The sequence below is a fragment of the Schistocerca americana genome, chromosome 7, assembly GCF_021461395.2.
Source record: "Schistocerca americana isolate TAMUIC-IGC-003095 chromosome 7, iqSchAmer2.1, whole genome shotgun sequence".
Lineage (NCBI taxonomy): Eukaryota > Metazoa > Arthropoda > Insecta > Orthoptera > Acrididae > Schistocerca > Schistocerca americana.
The window spans coordinates 349,678,681-349,694,695 of record NC_060125.1 but is presented as its reverse complement, the minus strand read 5'-3'; the positions used below and the strand labels follow the sequence as shown (position 1 = coordinate 349,694,695).

The following is a 16,015-nucleotide window of genomic DNA, read 5'->3' as shown; positions in this document are numbered from 1 at the left end:
ATGAAGTATATTAACTTCTACCGACATCTACCGAACCAAACTAACTCACTATGAAGTTTGCAGACTTAAACAACATTTGACAAATTACTCATACTATGAACTTTTGGCTACCAGACAAGTGAGAGTAGCACACACGCTCTGTGGATTTCACAAAATCTTAATTACATATACAGACAGTTCATCTACAGGTTTTGATGACTCAGTTTGCAAGTATCGAAATATATAATATAAATTACAGTATGGCTGCAGTGACTTAGAAGCTTAAATTTTGTACATCGCCAAGGGACTGCAGACCCTAGTATCTGAGAAAAATTTCAATTTGATACCTCTACCCTTTCCTGATTTTATTTATTTATTTCGAGTCAAAAACATTACAACAATATTTACAATATATACAATATAACAAATCAGGTCAAATCATAAAAGAACAAACTAAACGGTATTAGCCCAAAATTGTGCAACGGCAGCAGCATTGTCTGAAACATCAACAAGCTCTTGTGTGGAACATGATACAGGACATCTAGGACAGTTAATTAAATGTTTGGTTGTCTGTTCTTCTCCGCAGTCACACAAGGTGGAAGATTCCTTCATGAAGCCCCATTTAAACAGATTGTCCTTAGTTCGTCCGACGCCACTCCTGAGCCGATTTAGAGACTTCCACACTGTCCAGACTTGATTTCCACCAGGAGGAAGGGTCTCAGAAGGAGTCATCCAATCGTTACTGTCAGATTTTGCTGTCCACTGAGATAGTCTGGCTGCTCCAGTCCGACCGGTGAGGGGTGTAGTAGTTCTCATGAAGCTCCTCCTAGATTTGAGTCTACTAATTGGTAGCTGGTATCCATGTAGCAGGTGATCGGTGTTATGATCTGCTTTATGTCTCTCAAGTTTGGCTGCGACTTCACGCCTTATGTCTGGAGGAGCAATACCTGCTAGTTTATGGAGTTTATCAATAGGTGTAGCTTTGAGGCATCCCGTTACTGTCCTGCAGGTTTCGTTCAGGGCCACATCAACCTGCTTTGCATGAGATGACTTGTACCATACAGGACATGCGTATTCAGCTGCGGAATAACACAAGGCCAAGGCTGATGTTCTTAGTAGTTTGGGATCTGCACCCCAAACGCTGCCAGTGAGCTTCCGCAGGATGTTGTTACGAGCAGCAACTTTCTGCTTGGTGTTAGTGCAGTGTTTTCTGTAGGTCAACGTTCGATCTAAGGTGACACCCAGATATTTGGGGTAGAAACAATGTTCAAGCTCTTGATCTTCCCACAACACTGTAAGTTTTCTATAGGCCTCTCGATTGCGTAGGTGGAAAGCACAAACTTGAGTTTTAGCAGGGTTCGGTCTTAAGTTATTGACTCTGTAGTACTCAGATAGGTCCTTGAGAGCAACAGTAAGCTGGTTTTCTACTGTGTCAAAATCTCTGGCTTGTGTGACTAAGGCAAGATCATCTGCATAGATGAAACTCTTTGTAAGAGAAGGTTGAGGCTGGTCATTTGTAAATATGTTGAACAATATGGGGGAAAGGACACTACCCTGAGGCAAGCCATTCCTTTGACTTCTCCATCTACTCTTTCTTCCTTGGAACTCCACATAGAATCGCCGGTTTTCCAAAAGTGTCTGCACAGTTCTGGTGAAATTAATGTCTCTAGTGATGTAGTAGACTTTGTGCAATAATTGTCGATGTTGAATGGTGTCATATGCTGCTGTGAGATCCACGAAGACAGCCCCGGAAATGTATCCTTTCTCATATCCCTCTTCAATATATTCAGTCAGATTAAGGACTTGTGCTGTACAATTCTTTCCAGGTCGGAAACCTGCTTGTTGAGGTATGAGTTGTTTTTCAACAATGGGAGTGAGTCTATTTAGCAACATTCTTTCATAGATTTTATACAAATGGCAAAGGAGCGAAATCGGTCGGTAGTTCTTGGGATCAGCTGCACCCTTTCCAGGTTTTAGTAAGGGAATAACTTTAGTTTTCCTCCAGATGGCAGGGATCTGTTTCCGCTTCAGACAACCATTATAGAATTGCAGAAGCCATCTTTCCGTGATGGGACCAAAATGTTTAATTTGCTCAATCATTAGGTCGTCTAGACCAGGCGCTTTACCATTTTTGCATTTCTGAATTGCGGTTCTGAGTTCTTGTAAGATGAAGTCATTTGATATATGGTTGTTTTCACGTTCAGGTTCTCTTTTGAGTTTTGTTCTATCTTTAGAACAATTGACCCTTCCATTCTGAACTAGATGATGAGCAATTTGATCTGGTGCAATGTTTGCATGGCCATGATTGTGGACAGGGTCGTTGTTCAGGCGTCGCAGCAACTGCCAGGCTTTCTGACTGCTTTTAGACATATCAAGGTTCTCGAGTAGCTCTATCCATCGTTCTTTTTTGGATTTGGCTAAGGCTGAGGATAAATTTTGGCCAGCAGTTAAGGTTTCAATGCTGTAAGGATTATCATTGAAAAGTTGGATATAGTTATGTAGATGCTTCACGGATTCTTCTGTCAAGCCAGGTATGTAGTTAACTCGACAGCCTCTGGGAGTTGAGAGTCTTGAGCATCTTTTCACGGCTTCTACAAACTCATCATAGTTGGAAACTGAGGGTTCTATGCGTGAAACTTCTGAGTCAAGGAGATCAGCAAACTTCTGCCAGTCTGCTTTCTTGAAATTGTATCGCCTTCGGAATGATGTGATTCTAGGAGTAATGGCTGCAAACACTTGGCAGCCTATGGGGCGGTGTTGAGTATTTGGTATCGGATTTAGAACAGTTTTTCTGCATTGGTGAGCTATGTTCTCGCTAACAAAAATTAAGTCGGGGTTATACCCACGTTTCCAACGCCCACTGTTAAAAGATGGTGGGAGTTTATTATCATGGACAAGATTAAGATGGTTGGTATCAGCCCAAGTCAAAACTGCTTCACCATTACTGTCGTCCTCAGCATAACCCCAAACACTGCTATGACTATTGAAATCTCCAACAATAAAGTGAGCTTGTTGATTGGTGTAGTTGTCTGTAGGTGAAAATTGGAAATCTGCTCCTGGGGGTTTGTAAATTGACGACACAATACAACCATTCAGTTCTACAGACAGTATTTCAATATTGTTGAATTCTGTAAGTGAGGTAGAGAGAACAGCTATATCGTTCCTCACAAAGATAGCACTGCCATATTGTCTATGGGGTCGCTCAACTGCCAGTTTCATCCCAAGGATTTTTGGTCTTCTCATGGTGTCATCTCGATGGGTTTCTTGTATACATAAAATATCACACCTAGGTTCCTTGGCAATATGTTGCAGGAGTTCTTCTTTGGCAACAGACAATCCTTCTATGTTGATTGATACAATCACAAGGTGAGGTCTTGATAAAGACCTTTGGTTTCCATTCATAGTGAAACCTATAATGCAATGCTTTTGGAATGCTGACGTTCAGTTCAGTACTGGAGAATCTAGTCCAGTACCTATGCAGGGGCACCACGTGCAGGAGTCAGCTTCACCCCCCCTTTCCTGATAAAAAGGGGTCTTAACAGTCAGACGTAGAGACAGACAAACCGACAGACGGTCAGTGTGAAGTGATCCTCTAAGGGTTTCCTTGTTACCGAATGAGTTACGTAATCCTAAAAACCCTAACAAAAGATTTTATCATGCAAGGTACAGCAGTATATGCACAGAGACCATGAAAATGATATAATATGCAATGTTGTTGTTGTGGTTTGACGCAGCTATCCATGCTATCCTACCAAGTACAAACCTTTTCATTTGCAAGTAACTTCTGTAACATCTGTCCTTTTGAATCTGCTTATTATATTCATCACTTGATCTGCCTGTACGATTCTACGATTCTGACGCCTCCCCCCCCCCTACCCCCCCCCCCCTCCCACCCCACACGCACACACACACACACACACACACACACACACACACACACACACACACACACTTCCCTGCAACACTAAATTTGTCATCCCTTGATCTCTCAGAATGTGTCTTATCAATTTCTTTTCTCCCCAGTTCTGTTCAGTATCTCCTCATTAGATATTCGTTATACCCATCTAATCTTCAGCACTCTTTTGCAGTGCCACAATTCAAAAGCTTCTATTCTCTTCTTATCCAAACTGTTTATCGTCCATGTTTCCCTTTCATATATGACTACCCTCCTCCCGTGCGGGGTAGCCGCGTGGTCTGAGGCATCTTGTCACGGCCCGTGCGGCTGCCCCCCGTCGGAGGTTCGAGTCCTCCCTTGGGCATGGGTGTGTGTGTCGTTCTTAGCGTAAGTTTGTTTAAGTTAGGTTAAACAGTGTGTATGCTTAGCGACCGATGACCTCAGCAGTTTGGTCCCATAAGACCTTACCACATATTTCCAAAAATTTGGCTACCCTCCAGACAAATGCCTTCAGGAAAGACTTTCTAACACTTAAATCTATATTCGACGTTAACAAATTTCTCCTCTTCAAAAACGTTTATCTTGCCATTGCCAGCCTCAATTTTATATCCTCTTTACTTTTTGCCATGACCTATTTTCTTTCTGTTCAAATAGGTAGCAGAACTCATCTACTACTTTAAGTGTCTCGTTTCCTAATGTAGTTCCCTTAGCACCACCTGATTTAATTCGACTACACCCCATTACTCTTGTTTTGCTTCTGTTGATGTTCATCTTATATCCTCCTTTCAAGAAACTGGTCATTCCATTCTGTTTCTTTTCGAAGTCATTTCCTGTACCTGATAGAATTACAACGTCACCCGCTAACCTCAAGGTTTTTATTTCTTCTCCTTGAACACTAATTCCTTGACCTAATCTCTGCTTAGTCTCGTTACTACTTGCTCATTGTATAGATGGAATAACCCTGTCCCACTCCCTTTCGTACCCATTGAGCCTTGTAACTGCCATCTGCTTTCCGTGCAAGCTATAAACAGCCTTTCGCTCTCTGTGTTTTACCCCTGCTACCTTCAGAATTTCAAAAAGTATATTGCCGTCAACATTGCCAAAAACTTTCCCTAAGTCTACAAATGCTTTAAACGTAGGTCTGCCTTTCGTTAACCTATGTTCTAAGAGAAGTCGTAGTACCAGTATTGCCTCGCGTCTTCCTACATTTCTCCGAAATCCAACCTTATCTTCCCCGAAGTCGGCTTCTACAGTTTTTCCATTCTTTTGTGGAGACTTCGTATTAGTATTTTGCAATCATGACTTATTAATCTGATATTTGAGTAATATTCATGTAAAATAAATGCCTAAATTCACGCAGTTATATCGATGAAATCTTCGAAATATGCATTTCCCCCAAATGGCCAAAACATGGAAACATGAATGCAACATGCTTTAACTTGTAAATCCGAGCTTTGCTTATGACTCAAAGTTTGGGAAACGTTGAAATGGGTCTGGAACAGGATAAATAGAAAGGATTAACCCTTTGAGCCCAAGTGGTTTCTGCCTGAAACTACTATTTTGTTAATTTTTTTGCGGTACTAGTGCCTTTCGCGTGAAACAACGATGCTATTGCGAGACACAAACCCCAAGCTGTACACTGAACTATTCTACGAATGCATTGGAATACAGGTGTCGTTTACAGCAATCAAAGCAACAGTCGGTGCGGAGTTTTTTCTACGTGAGTGTAGGAGATATGTGTCCGCAAATTTTTTATATAATTTACTTGACACATGGATTTTGCATTGTGATCTTATTGAGGAGACCATTGAGAGTGAAAGTAAGTATTTCTAAAGTTATTGCGACGTAAATTTGAGTTTGTACTACAGGCTTTAGGAGTGGTTTCGAGGCGAAACCACTGGGACTGTTTGTACTTTCATATCTAATTTTGTAATTGCGTGTAAATTTTTTAATTTTTAGGCCCATTTTTGTTGTTATTTGGAACTATAATTTGTTTTAGGCATTATATGTTCATAGAAGTTTCCAGACGTCACCCATGATCCAAACGTCTTTCTTTTAGAGGAGGAAATTCCGAGTGATTTGGATTCACAGACATGTGAGGCAGAAACTGCCCTGAGGATGCTTCTGTATATGTTCTCCAACAGGCAAGTACAGCAGGAACTTCATCTCCTTTGCCAGATCCTGAACTACTCATTGAAAATGCTGTTCATGACGACGGTGATGACGACAGTGGAGATGAGCCTGCCATGATAAACTCACAAATATGATGGTTTACACTGTACAAATTAGCAGCTGAGCATGACTTCCTTGAAGTGGTCGGATCAAATGTTGATGTAAGCTGTCAATCTCCCACAGAAGTGTTTTTGAGCTTTTTTTCCAACGGGAAATGATGGCAGACTGATAAATGTAGGTCCCAGTGGTTTCAATATGAGACTACCTCCATAAAACAATCGGTTATTTACTTTTGGACAATTGAAGACTGGAAATGGGAAACACTGAAAGTGCCAAAACACTGCAAATACCACAAAGGTTTCCTTTTAGTTCACAAGACGGCCGATAAATATAGGAGAATGACTGATCCATCGGCAGCGGCACGGTGAACGCCGAATGTGCCATTCGCCTAAAGGCAGTGATTGTAGTAAGCTGTGCCTGCTGAGAGTTCCTACCGTTGTAGCTCTTTGAATGTTGTGTAAACTCATTCTATGGTGTGATAACTGTGTCGTACGATGTTGCGATGTTGGTAGCTTCAGTGTTGCTTGTTCCAGTACGTATCTTTTAAAGTTTTGAAATCAAGTTTTTAGTGTCCACTCGTAGTTACATGCCTTCCGATAGAGACTTTGGTGTTATAGAGAAAAGGAAAAAGAATGTTAAACGCAGTGGTGCCTGAGGAACTGGAAAATGTGGTGGTCCCAAGTAGTGTAAGGAAAACCTTTTATGTTTATCAACATGGGTGAAGGTGGTTTCTTGGATCTGGCTTCCTTAGCTAATACGTATCTTAACAGCAGCAGACTAAGGACAACCTAAGCTTGAAGTGATAGTTTCACTTCAGACAAGGAAGGCAAGCTTCTAATGAAAACTCGTTTTGATGAAAAAGACTGGACTGAGTTGTCTGTGTTCAAAAAGGGAGAGAACTTCAATGATCAACCGTCCTTATGAAATGTGACCCAACTTTCACTGTTAAGAAAATTAAGTGAAGAGAGAAAAAGGATCTATTTGCTATGGGACCTACTTGCTATGCTTCCGCTTCATGATGTGAAATTAGAGCGCTCATGAATCTTTATGTAAATGAGTGGACATTCGGCGTTTCCTTGGCTACGTTGCGTGACACATTCAGCCTCAATACGTTAAGTTTTACAGGTAGTCTCTGCTCAATATAAATGTTTCTTTTTAAAACGTGTTTGGGTGAAGTATTAACAGTAATGTCAAATATCGGAATTTATATTTCATTGAATACAAATTATTTGTAATATGGCTTTCATAACGTACTCCCCATTTTTAATAAACATTTTTGAAACATTGATCAAAAATTTAAAAAAATTTTCTTTTTAAAAATTCAGTCTTGAACGTATGTTACAAGAACATAGGTGACCAGTTTCGGTCATATCACATGACCATCATCAGACCTGTAATTTAATTTAGAAAGTAATAGAAACCTTACTAGATTGACAATAAAATATGACAAAATGGTTATAAGGATAAAATACAATAAGACGTGTTATACCCATGGCATCCTTCGAAGATGGTAGGTGGAGCGCTCTTCTCAGCTGCTGTGATGTCAACTGGTGCCAGCAAGTGACGAGCATACGCTTAAGTACGAAGATGCTCCGCCTACCTCTTCTCCCTCCACCTCACGTCAACCAATCAGTATAAAAAGGGTTCACATGACCGTAAAAAATAAATTACAACAATAACATAAAAATAGTTATGTATAAAATGTCTGTTTACAACGATGAGGAAATTCTATGAACACGAATGTACTCTTTTGTTCAGAAAATCGTAAAACCCAGTTGTATCCATGGCAGAAATGTACCTTAGAATAGTACGTAAGTATTAATATCACAGTTTTAAACTTACAACTAGAAATATTACGAAATATGGCTCCATTTTTAATAAATCAGTTACATGACATTTTAAAAAATCTATGAAATCATACCACTCTGGAGCTGATCATTCCATAATTACATATATCTCCAGTGCCAAATAAAGTTAATGTAAGACAGACAGACTGAATCTGCCATAGATGTATACTTGCAGTCGAGTCACAACTCACATATCGATATGATGCCGCAATGCCAAAGACCTCCACAACATCGTTGACTTTGAAACCATTGTGGTAGTACCACCTTAACCCATAGAGGGCACACTGAGTATACATCGTCTGTACAGTTATTTTAAAGCTTTTAATTGATATTTTATACAATATTTAAGTAATTCCATGGTTGTAAAGAGATATTTTATACATAACTATTTTTATATTATTATTGTACTTTGTTTTTTTACGTTTTGACGATTATGTGAACCCATTTTATACTGATTGGTTGACGTGAGGTGGAGGGAGAAGAGGTAGCGTATGCTTGTCACTTGCTGGCAGCCCCTCCCTGATGATGCCCTCATCCCTTCCATCTACCCCTCCTATCACCTTTGATCCTCCTCTCCCACTTCCTGTGTTTTTCCTCAGGGCACCCTCCCTCCCTTCTCTCCCTCCTCCCCCCTCCTCCCCCTACCCCCCATACCTTTTTTCTTCTCCCCATCTCCTCTGCCCCTGGCATCTAAACTCTCCCTTCTCCCCTCTCCCCCACCCTCTTCTCCTCTTTTGCAGGTCCCCGGACTCACACACGCGTCGTAGACATTAGCGCGCCGGAGATCGTCGCCATCAGCTTTGTGTGTGTGCCGTCATGTTTGTGCTTTAGTGTTGTTTGCCGCCCACGCTCCATCGTTCACGTGTATCGTCACCATCATCAGTGCTCGTGCACAGTGCTGAACGTGCGTGTGAACGGCTTCGTGATTTTTTTTTTTTTTTTTTGTTAATTACGGTGTCTACTGTTATTTTAACCGCCGTTATGTTCTGTTACTTATGTGTCTTCATTGTTTATCTCTATTTGTACTGCCTGAGGCTGAAGAGCGGCGTACAATTGCCGCTGCCAGCCCACCTTGTATAAGGTGCAAACTTACAATAAAGAAAAAAAAGAAAAAAAAAACAACTTGCTGGCACCAGTTGACATTACAGCAGCTGAGAAGAGTGTTCCACCTACCACCTTCGAAGGATGCCATGGGTATAACGTCATATTGTATTTTATCCTTATAACCATTTTGTCATATTTTATTGTGAATCTAGTAAGGTTTCTATTACTTTCTAAATTAAATTACAGGTCTGATGATGGTCATGTGATATGACCGAAACCGGTCACCTATGTTATTGTAACATACGTGGTGTGATCAAGACTGAATTTTAAAAAGAAAAACTTCCCATTTTCATAAATATTTATTTTTGGCGCAATCAGCGTTTCCCACTTCCAGTCTTCAGTTTTGTATTCATTACTTACGATGATAATAAAGGTTAATTTTGTGAAAAATTTTAAAATTACATATTTTTTCTTATTGTTGGAACTCAAATGGTTAATGTGAGACTGCGCGCGCCTTACCGGCGTGCGCCTGCCAGAGCGAGTTGAGCATGACGTGTCCCTGGCGCAGGAAGGGCAGCGCGATCACCTCCTCGGTGTAGTTGTAGACGGCGGCCTCGGTGAGCAGGTCTGCGGCGGGCGGCGCGATCTGCCACACGGGCTCCGAGATGAGCGCGTCGACCAGCTCGCGGTCCTGGTCGCGCATGCCGTCCCACATGTTCTTGTCGGCCAGGAAGGAGTGCAGGTCTCGCATGTTGGCAGCCGTGCACACCGTGTAGTTGAGCTGCGCCGGCGGCGGCGCCTCCGACCCCGCGCCTGCGCGGTGGTAAGCGAACTTGTCGTGCTGGCCCTCGAGGCAGAGGGCGCCGTCGCCGCTGGCATTGAGCGACACGTACAGCGGCGTACCCGCGTCCACGGAGATGCTCACGCCGGCAGAGCTCAGGAAGTACCTGCCGACACGCAGCTCTCTGCTCGACAACCGCTAACCAACAGCGTTCAGTGCAGCTTCCTGGCAGATTAAAAATGTGTGCCGGACCGAGACTCGATCTCCTTAGAAGTACAGCTGCGAGGATGGATCGTGAGTCGTGCCTGGGTAGCTCGGTCGGTGAAGCACTTGCCCACAAAAGGCAAACGTCTCGAGTCCGAGTCTCGGTTCCACACACAGTTGTAAGCTAACAGGAAGTTTCATATCATCGCACACTCCACTGCAGAGTGAAAAATTCATTATGTAATGTGTTTCGTGGGTAAGATAGGACCTTCGTGATTATCGGACCAGTATTGTCACCAGAGTCTGAGCTTCCTAGCAGATAGGTTCCCACACATTGTTCTCCTAATGCCGTACTCTGTACGTCAGCTGTGAAGGTCACTTGTGCACCTGCTAATAGTGCGACTATCGATATTTTTTTAAAATATTGGGAATCCGATACATCGTAATTAAAAATATACAGGGTGAGTCACCTAACATTACCGCTGGATATATTTCGTAAACCACATCAAATACTGACGAATCGATTACACAGACCGAACGTGAGGAGAGGGGCTAGTGTAATTGGTTAATACAAACCATAAAAAAATGCACGGAAGTATGTTTTTTATCACAAACCTACGTTTTATTAAATGGAACCACGTTAGTTTAGTTAGCACATCTGAACATATAAGCAAATACGTAATCAGTGCCGTTTGTTGCATTGTAAAATGTTAATTACATCCGGAGATATTGTAACCTAAAGTTGACGCTTGAGTACCACTCCTCCGCTGCTCGATCGTGTGTATCGGAGAGCACCGAATTACGTAGGGATCCAAAGGGAATGTTGATGGACCTTAGGTACAGAAGAGACAGGAACAGCACATTACGTCCCCATGCTAACACCTTTTTATTGGTCTTTTTCACTGACGCACATGTACATTACCATGAGGGGTGAGGTACACGTTCGACGGGCGTTTCACAGGACGTGGAGGACGCATAAATTGGCCAGCCCGTTCGCCTGATCTCACACCTCTGGACTTCTTTCTGTGGGGTACGTTAAAGGATAATGTGTGCCGTCATGTGCCTACAACCCCAGAGGATATGAAACGTATTGTGGCAGCCTGCGGCGACATTACACCAGATGTACTGCGGCGTTTACGACATTCATTACGCCAGAGATTGCAATTGTGTGCAGCAAATGATGGCCACCACATTGAACATCTATTGGCCTGACATGTCGGGACACACTCTATTCCACTCCGTAATTGAAAACGGAAACCACGTGTGTACGTGTACCTCACCCCTCATGGTAGTGTACATGTGCGTCAGTGAAAAAGACCAATAAAAAAGGTGTTAGCATGTGGACGTAGTGTACTGTTCCTGTCTCTTCTGTACTTAAGGTCCATCACCGTTCCCTTTGGATCCCTACGTAATTCTGTGCTCTCCGATACACACGATCGAACAGCGGAGGAGTGGTACTCAGGCGTCAACTTTAGGTTACAATATCCCCGGATGTAATTAACATTTTACAATGCAACAAACAGCACTGATTACATATTTGTTTATGTATTCAGATGTGCTAACAAAACTAACGGGGTTCCATTTAAGAAAAAAGTAGGTTTGTGTTAAAAAACATACTTCCGTGCATTTTTTTTATGGTTTGTATTAACCAATTACACTAGCCCCTCTCCTCACGTTCGGTCTGTGGAATCGATTCGTCAGTATTTGATGTGGTTTACGAAATATGTCCAGCGGTAACGTTAGGTGACTCACCCTGTATAACATTCGACCATCGATATGTCGGAAAGACTATCGATATACTGCAGGAAGAAACATCGATGTACCGGCCAAAAAAATATCGGCTGCACACAGTAAATTATACTACTAGTTTTAGAGCTGTATATTGAAGTACTGATTTACTATTAGATGCTCGCCCGGCTAGCCGCGTTGTCTAACTCGCTGCTTCCTGAGCGGGAAGGCGTGCCGGTCCCCGGCACGAATCCACCCGGCGAATTAGTGTCGAGGTCCGGTGTGCCGACCACCCTGTGGATGGTTTTTAAGACGGTTTTCCATCTGCCGCGACGAATGCGGGCTGGTCCCCCTTATTCCGCCTCAGTTACACTATGTCGGCGATTGCTGCATAAACACTGTCACCACGTACACGTACACCATAATTACTCTATCACGCAAACATCCGGGGGGCGGGGGGTGCCACTGGGGGCCGAACCGCACCATAACCTTGGGTTCGGTGTAGGGCGGCGGTGGGGTGAGTGGACTGCTGTGGCCTGTTGTGGGGTTGTGAACCACTGAGGGCTACGACAGGAACGGAACGAAACCTCTCCGCCACTTCTAGGTCCCCAGTTCAGTACACAATAATATTAGATATTCTGTACATCAACAAGCTAGCAGCCTGCTTATCCCCCTTAGAGCAAGAACTGAAAGGAAAACGGTGCTCGTTCATGCTTGGCGATAACCGCTTTGCTAACAATGGTAACTGCAGGTAAGTGGCACAGTGAAAGGTGTCCGATGGATCCGTTGTTCGGTATCGTCACATATCGGATTTGTCTGGAACACTTCATGTCGAGTTCCCTGCTTTTTCGTTTCTGCAAACGCCAGCGACCTGGCAGTTGTAGTGTCAAATTTGCGTTGTCAAGTTAAACGTTGAAGTTTCTGTTGATAGGGCCGAGCGCGGACTACGTCAGCATTTCCCTTCACGTCTCCGCCCATCGTAAAGACCAATCTTGCCATTTACATTTTTGTTCATCAGTTTCAGCATCTGTTTTTTGGAGGATGCCGATGTGAAAAATGGTTCAAATGGCTCTGAGCACTGTGGGATTTAACATCGGAGGTCATCAGTCCCCTAGAACTTAGAACTACTTAAACCTAAGGACATCGCACACATCCATGCCCGAGGTAGGATTCGAACCTGCGACCGTAGCGGTGGCGCGGTTCCAGACTGGAGCGCCTAGAACCGCTCGGCCACACTGGCCGGTGCCGATGTAAAGAAATACCGCACTAGTAGCGTTGAAAATTGTTTTGTAACGCAACTGCTGTACTATTCCTTTACATCAGATATCTTGCTATTCCATTCACACCCCGTCCCTCCGGCCTCCTCTCTCTCCCCATCCCCCTCCCTCCGTAGCCGTGCGGTCTAAGGCATCTTGTCATGGTCCGCCCTCTCTCGGTTATGGGCTTGTGTGTCGTCATTAGCGTAAGTTAGTTTAAATAGTGTGTAAGCTTAGGGACCGATGACCTCAGCAGTTTGGTCCCATAAGACCTTACCACAAATTTCCAAATGTCTCCCCCCCTCCTCCCCCCCCCCCATTGCAATCGAACTTCTTCTCTGTGCCACTTGTGCCGTCTATATTTGCATCACACAGTCAAAGAAAAAGACTGTATGTGATGAGAGCTCAAAACGTAGTAAGACTCCTATACACAACGAAAGTAAAATTATGTTCTACCACAGTTTCAAAAGAACAATTTCAAATATTTACCGAAAATTGCGAAAATATGTAATATAAAAATAAAAATATCATTTCTCGATATTGTCATTTCGATAGCGATACTGCTTGGAGACGTACTGATATCGGTATATAGTGTGCGGCAGTCAAACGTGCATTTATTATTACTGCACGAAAGCGTTGGAAATAGTGGGGGGGGGATGGAGGGGGGGGGAGCGAGTAACCAAGGTCACTACTGCGTTACCCAACACAAAGCATTTCAGTACCCACGGAGCAGTGGACTAGGCAACAACGGTCGTTTGCAGTGAAAGCGTTCTACCAAAGCGGCAGCTATGTAGCCCCTCAGCGTCGTTTCTGGGAGCATTTTCAAACTAATCGTTATAGGCCGGTCCCTTCAGTTGACTCAGTAAAAACTTGTGTCGAAAACTTTGAAAACGTCGGTGAAAAAACAAGGAAAAGAGGTGGCGTTGCGAAGACAGAGCGTACTTCCTAGAATGTGGAACGTGTAAGAAGCGCCCAGAGATCAGTGTGTAGACAAAGTGTTGCGCTCGGAATTTCTTGACAGGACTGTCTGAAGGATTTTGAGGTTACACTTACATCACCACCCATACAAAATCCACGTGGTTAACGCTTTCTATAATAACGACTTCATGGTCATTTTAAAAGATGCAGGTTTGACTGCCGCACCCTGTACCAATAATTTATCAACAGCCCTGCTATCAAGTCCTCTAACAAGGCTCTGAGCACTATGCGACTCAACTTCTGAGGTCATCAGTCGCCTAGAACTTAGAACTAATTAAACCTAACTAACCTAAGGACATCACACACATCCATGCCCGAAGCAGGATTCGAACCTGCGACCGTAGCGGTCACGCGGTTCCAGACTGAAGCGCCTTTAACCGCACGGCCACACCGGCCGGCCCCTCTAACAAGGGAACGTCCCCATCGCACTCCCCTCAGATTTAGTTATAAGTTGGCACAGTGGATAGGCCTTGAAAAACTGAACACAGATCAATCGAGAAAACAGGAAGAAGTTGTGTGGAACTATGAAAAAAAATAAGCAAAATATACAAACTGAGTAGTGCATGAGCATGATAGGCAACATCAAGGTTAGTGTGAGCTGAGAAGCGCCGTGGTCCCGTGGTTAGCGTGAACAGCTGTGGAACGAGAGGTCCTTGGTTCAAGTCCTCCCTCAAGCGAGAAGTTTACTCTCTTTATTTTCGCAAAGTTATGATCTGTCCGTTCGTTCATTGACATCTCTGTTCACTGTAATAAGTTTAGTGTCTGTGTTTGCGACCGCACCGAAAAACCGTGCGATTAGTAGACGCGAAAGGACGTGCCTCTCCAATGGGAACCGAAAAGATTTGATCGCAAGGTCATAGGTCAACCGATTCCTCCACAGGAAAACACGTCTGACATATTCTATACGACACTGGTGACGGCATGTGCGTCACATGACAGGAATATGTTGTCGGCCTACCTAAGTTGTACACTTGGCGAATGGGTAAAAGATTCTTCTACCTTGCCCGATTTAGGTTTTCTTGTGGATGTGATAATCACTCCCAAAAAAGTGATGAAAACATAAGAGTTTGCCACATAAACTGCAACAAATGAATTCAACAGTTTCACAGTCGCACAGTTTTCCCTGTGCTCTGTCAAAACATATGTTTTTAACGTTTTCAAATTTTTCCGTGTGTAGACCGTCAGATCCTGCATACGTCCAAGCAAATCAGGACATGTTCTGCAATTTTGGAGAGCGAAGCTGATTATGTGTGAGTGCCTGAACTTTGGTAATCGTCTGAAAATGAAAAATTAAACTTTTCACTTGAGGGAGGACTTGAACCAAGGACCTCTTGTTCTGCAGCTGCTCACGCTAACCACGGGACCACGGCGCTCTTGAGCTTACATCCTCCTTGATGTTGCATATCTTGCTCATGGACTACTCAGTTTGTATATTTTGCTTATTTTTTTCATAATTCCCCACAATTTCTTCCTGTTTTCTCGATTGGTGTGTGTTCAGTTTTTAAAGGCCTATCCACTGTGCCAACTTATAACTAAATCTGAGGGGGGTGCGGTGGGGAGGTTCCCTTGTAAGAAGTGACCAGAGTGCTCTTTCAGGAGGCTGTCTAATATTTCGTCTGGTGAGCTTGTGTTGCGTTAATTTCATTATATTTCGCCGAGTGATTCCTCATTTGTTATATTTTCGTTATTTAGGAAAACAGTGTATAATAATAGCAGTTTTAGACCTAGGGGCACATGACATAAACGTAGTTAATTTCTACCAGTAGAGGACACGTACCTGCTGAGCACATTCCCCCACGGATGAGGCCCGCCTCCAGTGACGAAGGGCGAGCAGTTGAGGGACAGCCCTTGGGGCAGCGGCCACAGCTTCCCCGCCACGTGCCCTGCGCCATACCAGTTGGCGTCCCCCAACTGGTAGCAGTCACGCGGGACGGGCTGCCTGGAACACAACGCAGCACCACGTCATCTGGCAGGCTTACGAACAAGGAAAGCTCCACGTCGCATCCCCGTCAGGTTTAGTGGTAAAAGGGCCCAACGAACATCCGGTCATATCTGATCACGTAGCAAGCAT

General features: G+C 43.6%; 1 protein-coding gene across 1 annotated transcript in view; it reads right to left on the bottom strand.

Moving 5' to 3' along the window:
- LOC124621875 (myogenesis-regulating glycosidase) overlaps positions 1-16,015 on the bottom strand; it is a 247,832-nt gene that overhangs the window by 54,715 nt on the left and 177,102 nt on the right. The window contains exons 6-7 of the mRNA XM_047147340.1: positions 15,722-15,883; positions 9,517-9,944 (exon numbers count right to left, since the gene is read on the bottom strand). Of these exons, the coding sequence (XP_047003296.1) occupies positions 9,517-9,944; positions 15,722-15,883 (590 nt within the window). The remainder of the gene's footprint in view (positions 1-9,516; positions 9,945-15,721; positions 15,884-16,015) is intronic.